Genomic DNA, 10617 nt, shown 5'->3' on the forward strand with positions numbered 1-10617 from the left:
AGACTATTTGATGCGACTCATCAGAGGGAGAAAAATATTGTAAATGAAATAAGGTTCAGAAACAAATTGACTATATAAAAGAGATTATACTGAATTCTATTATAGGTTCGAGTAGATTTACATCTATATGTAAAGATTGAAAATGTGGAAATTGTTTTAAATGATATTTCTGTTATTTCAGATATTTACAGTGCATACTGTGTATCCACTTCACATTAGCAGGAATAATATCTTTTGATTGGCTGTAAATATGAAGTGTGGAGTCATGACTTTGTACAATAATGAAACAAAAAGCAACTGCACCCTCCTTCAAACCTGTGATTTTATTGGATATGACAGAACATTTGAATAAGTTGACAACAAAAAAACAAAACAAACATAATATGTAGTCATTATTTCCAACATTTAGAAAACAGGAACATATAAAAATAAGAACACTACATAATTCATTATTATTTAGCTTAGCTACAAGATGTCCTCAGTATAAATGTATGTGTCAATAATACAATTTAAATATATATGAGGTCAAATTTTTACAAGAAAAACTGATTAATTGAAAATATATTATAATATTGAAACGTTAATGCAGACCATTATTTTTAAATATATAACTTATTTGTTATTTTTTTTTCTTTTCCACATTTTGTGATTTTTGGTTTTCACATTTTTGGTTGTTTGCTTGCAATTTACAAAATAAAGCTGCAAAATTTGAATAGACTGTTGAGACTTTAAACCTACAAATCAAACACAACAAATTAGTTACCATATACAGGTGTGGCCATTAAGAATGTGCAGCAGGGGAAAATGGATCCCATAACTTGGGGCACGAGGCATGTAGTGAAGGTCTCTGGCACAAGAAGTACATTACCAGTGGGGGTCAGTCGAGTTTTATTCCAACTTCTTTTATTTACTGAAAACAAAAAGAGACCTCATTTTTAAGTATATTGTGTTTGTACAGTTCAAAGACAAAATATGAATTGCATTTGGTTTGAGGGGCCTCTTCATGGGCCCCTAATGTAGCTATGACTGGAGCCCCTACTTGGACCCCGACATGAACTTGGCTTGAAGAGCCTACCTGTGGGCTCCTGATATAAGCATGCCTTGAGGTGCCTCCTAGTTGGGCCCCAGGCTTGAACGTGACAAGAAATCCCCCCTTTGGCATGAAGCATGACTTGGGAGGCCACCCTGTCTGCTTCAGAATGGAGCGTGGCGTGAAGCTTGGATTGAGGTTGTGAACAGCTGTGACAAGAAGTGAAACAAGAAACCATAACAAGTCTGGGCCGAGATATAACATGACATACCCACTCCTCCCAAAGGTCCCTCTATGAACCAAATGTCAATCTGGGATCCTAGTCTTGTAGGCTTCAGTAGATCATGTGTGGAGGCCTCACTGTCGTTTCTTGGCATGACGATCTTAGACATGTCTTGGCAGACTGCCTCCTGCTCTGGCATGACTAAAGGAAAACCGTTGTGAGCATCTGGCTTGGACTTGGTTTGAGGGACCCCCTATTGGGCTTGAGAGAGAACAGGAATGTGCTTGAGAGAGAATTGTATACAAGAGTGTATTTGTAAATATAAACACAATGTTGTGCAGCTTCTAAAAAGGGAAGAAAGCGCTACAGGGATGCAAGCAGTGTGGCATGAGACGGGTGGAATGGAGAGGGCATTTTCTGGAGCTGGCCATGCCATGAAGCACTCAGTGTGGCAGGGTTAACAGACCAGCTCCCTGAGGGTTCTGGGGCAGCGTGTTGCAGGCACCATATACTGAGGTGCCCTGCCCCTATCTCTGGGCAGTCTCCTAATGGTCCTGTATCAAGACTTTTTGGCCAAAGCTCCTCTATTGAAGGTCACGGCCTTAGACCCGTGACCTGATATTTGCAGTGTTGTGGTTGAGGGTGCGCCCGCCCAGCAGCCTCTGAGAGTTGCATGGGAGATAACAGATGCCTTTCAGGAGACACAAGAGCGGCCAATCGCCCTAGCAGTCTCTTTAATTGCCATGGGAGCTAAGTCTGTCGCACAGAGGAGCCCTTGGATCTTCTGACCGACTGACGTGGCTCCCACGTATAGCTCTTATAGCAGGGTTATACAGCATTGTGTGCAGACAGCCTGCGGCATAAATCTGGCCTACCAGTTTTGAGGTAGTTTTAAGGGGCTTGATGGGCAGTACAGGGGTGAGCAGAGATATTTTTTTAAGTCTGAAAGGAAGATTAGTCACTTCATTATTTGTAATTTTTTGGCATTTACCATAAGGACAACACACACAAAGTGTTGATTGGACAAAAAGAAGCTAGTGCCGGTTTCACTTCATGTGTTTTTGTAGATTTCTGGTCATGGTTTTCTGTTTCGTGCTTTCCATTGGACTTAGTGCAAACGTGATTCAGAGCGTGGACAATGCGGAAGCGATCCCAAAGCGTTGTTGATGCAACTCGAGTTCCTGAAGGGGAACTTCACCAGTGATCAGAACAGTGGAGATGACTGTGTTAACTGTATTGTATTGTAATAGAGTGGTAAGAGGGTAAAGTACACATTTGTTCCTGAAAGTAAACATAAAAACATAATCACAAGAAACAAAATATGAAATAACTGAGTACATGAACATGGGAGATGAAGTGCTTTGTCACTATGTATATAATTTGGTTAAAATTATAATAAATTGCCTGTAACTACTAAGTTACTATGCTGTTCCCATAAGACATGACCTCATATACATCATGCTGTCATTCAAATGAAGGGTCATGAACGATTCCTGAAGTATAAAAGCACCAAAACTGTTCAGACCATAAGTCATTTGTTTGTAAATTGTTTAGTTATACAGATACAGTACAGAATGCTGTTTTCATGAATGTGACGGAGTTGAATCTCTCAGATCGCTGTGAGCATTTCTTCTGTCCAGAGAGATCTGTATCTCCTGCAGTTTATATCTTACTGTACGTGTGTTCAGCTGCTGTGGTTCTTCTAACAGTGTGTGGAAATCTGCTCATCATCATCTCTGTTCTTCACTTCAAGCAGCTTCACACACCAACCAACATGCTCGTGTTCTCACTGGCCGTGTCGGATTTCTTTATCGGTGCTTTATTCCTGCCGTTTATGTTTATCTGGATAATTGAGTCATGTTGGATTTTAGGACGAGGATTCTGCACCTTTTTTCTGTGGACTGGTAGTGTCCTCCTTAGCCTGTCGATCTATAATATCGCTCTGATCGCTGTGGATCGCTATTTGGCGCTCTCAAACCCATTTCTCTACATTAACAAAATCTCTAGGAAGACTATGAGCATTGTGATTTATGCTAACTGGTGTATATGTCTGGGGTATGTCATATCATATTTTTATTTCAATGGAAACTTCATGGATTTTGTGCTGTGTCCTGGAGAGTGTTTTTTCATTCTAAATGAGATTTGGTCTGTAATTGATCTTGTTTTATCATTTATATTTCCACTTTCTGTCATAATCATATTGTACAGTCGGGTTTTTCTGATCGCTAAGAAACACGCCACTGCTATCAGAGAGCTTAATAATCACACACGACCTCAAACACAGAAAATCACCTCCCACTCCATGAAATCTGAGAGAAAAGCAGCCAAAGTCCTCGGTATTTTAGTGTCCGTGTTTCTGGCATGTTTACTTCCGTATTTTATTTACAGTTTTTTTGAAAGTGGTGTTAAACTACCGGCAGAAACTGTTCAGAAACTCACAATCTTAGTTTGTCTGAATTCCACCATTAATCCATTTATTTACGCTTTGTTTTATCCGTGGTTTAGGAGGTGCATTAAATTTATTATAACTCTGCAAATATTTCAAAAAGACTCTGCATTAATCAATGTTCTTTCATAACCATATTCTAATGATTTGTAAAGCAATTATAATGTATATAAAAAAAGCTTTCGTAACAATTTAAATGATAGAAATTGTATAATACAAATATTATATTAATTTAATTGCATATTAAGTAAAAACATTTTGTTAGTATTTATTCCATTAATATATATATTTTTTTATTAAATGTTTTCTTGGTATATATTCACTTAAATTTTACATGCAAATATTTTGGATTTGCAACCTTTACATTTGTGGTATACAATCATTAGTCAAGTGAGCACACTCTTTTTTTATCTGATCAGAATCAGGTTTATTGCCCAAAAAAGAATTTGGTTGCAGCTGCTTGTGACTCTCAAAAATACATACATAAATAACACACACATTCAGCTTAGACTATACAAGACAAAAGAGATTATATGAGACAATACTGACAATATGAGTATGAAATAGAACACAATATACAGAGTATAGACAGATCAGTAATGTACATAAAGTGTGAGACAGCATAGTAGTGCAAATAGCAGTATTGTGCATCACGTCTAATAAAGAGGTTACTTTAGAACGTTTGTACAATATAAAGCATCAATAGTGTGTGAAACATTTGGGAATGAAGTGATGACTGACTCCTCTGATAATGCAGTACTTATAAATATGAAGCAGGGCCTATAATTAAGGTCAGTTGTTAACGAGCCTGAGGAAAGAAACTGTTTCTGCGCCTGGCAGTTTTGGTGAACAAAGTTCGGTAGCACCTGTCAGAAGGGAGGAGAAGGAGGATCAAACAATCGCCTATAAACAAACAAATAATTTTAGAAAACACCACACAGTGAACAGGCACCATTTTGTAGCATATGATCTCCTCGTTGAGAGAGCCCTCGTTTGGAGGATGGCTTCTGCTACCTCTGCAGAGAGACCAGTGGCTAAGAGCTGTCCCCTCTCAGAGGCCATAGACACAGCCTCCATAACTCTGGGCATGGGTGAACCAAGGTGCCCCCTGCCTTAGAGAGAAAATCCCTTCTGGAAGGAATCTCCCAAGGAGGGCTTCCAGGACTGCAAACTATGGTCTGCTCGGCCACCGAGGGGCCACCAAGGGATGACTGACTCTCTTCAGAACCCCTGGGAGCAGCGTGACAAGAAGAAAATCATTCAGGCACAACCTTCGCCAAGCCTATACCCAATCGGACTGGGTGAGTGAGAGAAAACCAGAACAGGCCGTGCGATGTCTCTTGAATCACAAACAAGTCCACTTGTGCTCTGTAAATCTTCCTCCATATATGCTGCTCCCTGGTTTAGGTACCATATATATGCTGACCTTATAGAGAGCAGCTTCCCTTGGGCCAACAGGCAGATCTCACGTGCCAGCCTGTATAGAAGGCGAGATCGCAGACTCCCTGAGGATTGATGTAGGAGACCACTGATTTGTTGCCCATATGGATCAACCCATGGTGGCCTCTCAAGTCTGGAAAAATTGCTTCAGAGCCAGAAGACTTGCATCTTCAGTCAGTTGATGTGCCAGGTAAGATATTGCCCGCTTCACAGACCTTGGCCGGAGTGACCACTCATGCCCCCCACCCCCCCACTTCACGTGGCATCCATTGTTAGCAGTACGCAATGACAAGGATCTCCCACACACTTCTAAGGACCGTAGGGCTTGCTGCATCACCTTGATAGAGCGGAGTGAGTTGCCCTTCCGGGAGAGAACCTGCTGTCTCTGAGCCCCCCACTGGAGGGGTCTAATGTGCTGGAGGCCAAGCGGAACCACATTGGACATGGCTGCCATCAGGCCCAGCAGTCTTTAAAACTGCTTCACAGTGAGTGACTGCCCTTCTCTCACACTATTGATGACTATAAGGATGGGCTCGATCCGAGCAGGAGACAGTTGTGCCTGCATAGCTGTCGAATGGTCATACACTTTTTGAAGGTGCAGGGTAAGAATGTAAGGCGCTAGGAAGGACCCAATAATGGTAAGCTTCGGCCACGAAATCAAACCTCAGGAACTTCTGTGCGAAGGAAAAATGGATTTGTGGATCTATTGTGACAAACCAGTCCTTAGATCTGATTTGAGACTTGACCTGCTTGAGGGTCAGCATTTTGAGCCTGAGCCTTAATAGTGAACAGTTCAGCTGACATAGATCCAGAATGGGATGAAACCCCCCACCCATCTTGGGAACTATGAAGTACCTCACCAGTCATCCATGGCTTCTGTTTAGCATACATGTTTTTTTTTTCTCTTTTATACAGTAAACATCCTCAATGCATTTCTCTATGTACCCAGTCACAGAGTCAGTGTATTTGTCTAGACAAACGTGCCATAGGTGGCATCTTGTTTAAACATGTTCCAGTTCGTGCACTCAAAAAGTTCTGTATGGTTGAAGTGGCTCCTCACGGCCATACTTTAATGGTTCTTTGTACTGGCCTGGAGCACCTCATCAGTGGCCTGTATTCTGGGAGTAGCAACACGAGGTGGACTGATTGCCCTAGGTGGGGTCGAGGGATAGCTTTGTGTTAATCCTGGTGTTTGTGTAAAACAAGTCTAGTATGTGGTCTTCTTTTGTGGCAAGGTTGATGTGAAGGTAAAACTTCAGTGCAATATTTCCTAGTTTTACGTGGTTGAAATCCCCGGTAATAACGTAAAATGTGTTCGGGTGGGACGTTTGTTGCTCACTGATTGTGTTGGGAAGCTCACGCAGCGGTGAATTCCCACAGAAGCTAATACGGCTGGCATTTCACCACTAAAAACTCCAGCTGTGGTGAGCAGTGGGTAGCGACTATTGTGGTGTTGATGCACCAGTTATTGTTTTAGTAAATACAGAGTCCACATATATTACATATACACATATTTATGACTCAAATTATACAGACAACTGTAATAGAAAGACACGTTATAATCAACCTAAATGTTTTATGGAAATGGTGTATTTGTATTGTTTATTATTATTTGTTTATTATTATTTAATTATTAATGTTTTAATCCACAGGCAACAGTTTTCAGTGTGAGACATGTCATATGTGTCATGTGATCATTAAAACAAAGGGGCATGAACAACTCCTAAAGTATAAAAGCACCAAACCACAATGAGCCATAAGACATTTAATTGTTCCTTTACATGTATTCATGAACCTGACGGAATTGAATCTCTCGGATCGCTGTGAGCATTTCTCCTGTCCAGAGAGATCTGTATCTCCTGCAGTTTATATCTTACTGTACGTGTGTTCAGCTGCTGTGGTTCTTCTAACAGTGTGTGGAAATCTGCTCGTCATCATCTCTGTTTTTCACTTCAAGCAGCTTCACACTCCGACCAACATGCTCGTGCTCTCTCTGGCCGTGTCGGATTTCTTTGTTGGTGCTTTAATAATGCCATTTATGTTAATCTGGACGATCGAGTCATGTTGGATATTCGGAAGAGGATTCTGCACCTTTTTTTTGTTAGTAGGTGGTGTCCTTATAACCCTGTCCTTATATAATATTGCCCTTATAGCTGTGGATCGCTATTTGGCGCTCTCAAACCCATTTTTCTACACAAACTCCATCTCTAGGAGGACTATGAGCATCGTGGTTTATTCTAACTGGTGTATGTGTCTGGGGTATGCCATAACAATCTTTTATTTTACTGGAAAAGTCATGGATTTTGTATTGTGTCCTGGAGAGGACTCATTTATGAATGAGGTTTGGTCTGTAATTGATCTTGTTGTATCATTTATATTTCCACTTTCTGTCATAATCATATTGTACAGTCGGGTTTTTCTGATCGCTAAGAAACACGCCACTGCTATCAGAGAGCTTAATAATCACACACGACCTCAAACACAGAAAATCACCTCCCACTCCATGAAATCTGAGAGAAAAGCAGCCAAAGTCCTCGGCATTTTAGTGGCTGTGTTTCTGGCGTGTTTACTTCCTTATTATATTTACTCTTTATTAGGTGACATTATTGAAGTTCCGGCAGAAACTATTCATAAAATCATCATCATTCTTTATCTGAATTCCACCATTAATCCGGTTATTTATGCTCTGTTTTATCCGTGGTTTAGGAGGTGCATTAAATTAATTATAACTCTGCAAATATTCCACATAGATTCGGCTTTAATCAATGTGATTTCATAAACCTATTATTATAATGTGCCCAAATATTGCTGCTGTATTAAATATGAAATAAGGTTCTGTATGAAATTAAACAAAAAATAATATCATTTACCAACTTACCAAGCTTAGCTATTCAAATGTATACACTTACACAAATAATTCAAAAGCATTGTTTATATGCATGAAAAAATCACATCCAACTTGAATCTTATTTTTAAAAAAAATCATAGTTCAAAATCTGAGCATATATTTACAATATACACTGTATCTTATGGATCTTGATTGGTTACAGAAGATTGAAAAGAGAATTGTAATACAGAAATAGATTGTTGTTAAATATTACAAATGGTACAAATATACGAATATTTTCCAAATAGACAATTGCAAAAAAAAAAAAAGGATTATTTGAACGTTTAAGGCTGACTGTTATTATTAATTTTATGTGTGCAGGTTTAAATGCTTAGATTTTGAACATGTATCTCTGCTATAGACATCTTTATAAAATATTATACATTTAATTTTGAAAACTATAAATTATTTAAATTATTTAAAATTGAATAATGCTGGATGTAGAGACTCATTATTGAAAATCTGCACATCTATAGGATGATAAAGATTTTAGTTCATTTAAGCATTTGAAAGGGAAGATACTACTCTCTCTCTCTGACAGGTGAAGTAAATAACACTGATTATCTCTTCATCAAGGGCACCTGTTAGTGGGTGGACATACAGTAGTTATCATGTCAAGTCAAGAAGCTTTCATGGTCATTTCTACCCTACTGTATATATCTGACACAGTACACAGTGAAATGAGACAACGTTCTTCCAGAACTTCTTTCCACATAAAAGCAACACACAGCTACATGTGTCCTTGCCACATAAAGTGCATTATGTGCAACCTAATGCAAATAGTGCGAGACAAAAACAGTGCAAACAGACAACACAATGCACAATCGGTCATCCACAATGCTGTTGGCTTTGCGGATGCAGCATGAGGTGTAAATGTCTATGATAGAGGGGCGAGAGACTCCGATGATCTCCTCAGCTGTCCTCACTATCCTATGTGGTCCTGCAATTCAAGGCGATGCAGTTCCCAAACCAGGCAGTGATGCAGCTGCTTATGATGCTCTTGATGGTCCCTCTGTAAAAAATGGTCAGGATGGGGGGAGGGAGATGGGTTTTCCTCAGCCTTCTCAGGAAGTACATCGTTCTTGCTGATGAGACCCACCACAGACCCACGCTTCTCAATCAGGTGCTGAGAGACGATAGTGTTGAATGCTAAACTAAAGTCTAGGAGCACTTTATTTCGATGGGGCGCTAATCATTGAGGCAGGAGACTGTAAACTTTTTTGTTACTGGGACGATGGTCATTGTTCTGCACATTCCCAAGTAAACAATTTGTTCTCAAAGTTGATGTTAAAAGCAGGAAAGCGAGTTTGACAAATTGTGATGTCTAGACGACTGGGTCAAAGTGATTCTAAAACTGCAGCTCTGGATGTCTCTGGTTGTTCCCAGTCTGCAGTGGTCAGTATCTATATTAAATGTAGTCCAAGGGAGGAACAGTGGTGAACCGGCATAACATTGATGCACGTAGGGAGTGAAAGCTGGTCCGTGTGGTCTGATCCAACAGAGTTCCTGTAGCTAAAATTGCTAAAGAAGTCAATGGTGGTTCTGATAGAAAGGTGTCAGAATACACAGTGCATCACAGTATGTTGCATATAGGGCTGTGTATTAACAGACCAGTCAGGGTGCCCATGCTAACCCCTGTGCACCACCGAAAGTTCTATAAATGGGCATGTGAGCATCAGAACTGGACTATGCAACAATGGAAAAATGGCCTGGTCTGAAGAATCACATTTACTTTTACATGGATGGCATGTGCATGTGCATCTCTTACCTGGGGAACACATTGCACCAGGCTGCCCTATAGGAAAAAGGTAAGCTGACTGAGATGATGTGATGGTTTCACCTACCTACTCATTGTTGCAGACTATGTACACCCTTTCATGGAAATTAAATTCCCTGATGGCTTGACCTCTTTTAGCAGGGTAATGCACCCGTCCACAAAGCACAAATAGTTTAGAAATGGTTTGAGAAACACAACAACGAGTTTGAGGTGTTGGGTTGGTCTACAAAAATCTCAGTCAAATTCGAGCATTTGTGGGATGTGCTGGACAAACATGTTAGATTCCTGGAGGTCCCACCTCACACTTACAACACTTATAGGAACTTCTGCTTACATCTTAAAAACCATAGATACCACAGATTCCAGATACCAGCACACATTCAGCGGTCAAGTGGATTCCATGGGTCAGGGCTGTTTTGGCAGCAAAAGTGGGAACAATGTAATATAAGACTGATCGGTACGTGAAATATGGCCTGTTGTGCCACCCCCTCACCATTTGAGCTCCATCCACTACTTGTGGGATTCTAAGGCCAATTAGGCCTTCTCCAAACTTAAGGATCTCTTCAATTCTGTCTACATGGTCAAACCATGGGCCCTCAGTTCACAGCTAATTACTGTTCTGTTCTGTCAGCTTCTGGGGATCTCAATCAGTCTGTCCTTTGGTTTTCACCCTTAGACCAATGGTCAGACGGAAAGGCTCAACCAAAGACTGGAAAACTGGGTTCCGCATCCTCTAAAAGGGATCTAAAAAAGGATCTAAAAGCTGGTCCACTCTCTCCATCATCACACTTCTTCTCTGTTCAGATCTCACCTT

At 40.4% G+C, this 10617-nt stretch overlaps 1 protein-coding gene across 1 annotated transcript; it reads left to right on the forward strand.

Annotated features, from left to right (window-relative positions):
* The first annotated feature begins 6928 nt into the window (after nucleotides 1–6928).
* LOC124401720 (trace amine-associated receptor 6-like) lies at nucleotides 6929–7918 on the forward strand. The gene has a single exon (XM_046874147.1). The coding sequence runs from the start codon at nucleotides 6929–6931 to the stop codon at nucleotides 7916–7918; it is 990 nt and encodes a 329-aa protein (XP_046730103.1).
* Nucleotides 7919–10617: the final 2699 nt, after the last annotated feature.

This window comes from Silurus meridionalis, chromosome 18 (assembly GCF_014805685.1).
Source record: "Silurus meridionalis isolate SWU-2019-XX chromosome 18, ASM1480568v1, whole genome shotgun sequence".
Lineage (NCBI taxonomy): Eukaryota > Metazoa > Chordata > Actinopteri > Siluriformes > Siluridae > Silurus > Silurus meridionalis.

Coding starts and splice junctions, on each gene's coding strand:
- LOC124401720 (XM_046874147.1), top strand. CDS start 6,929: ATGAACCTGACGGAATTGAATCTCTCGGATCGCTGTGAGCATTTCTCC.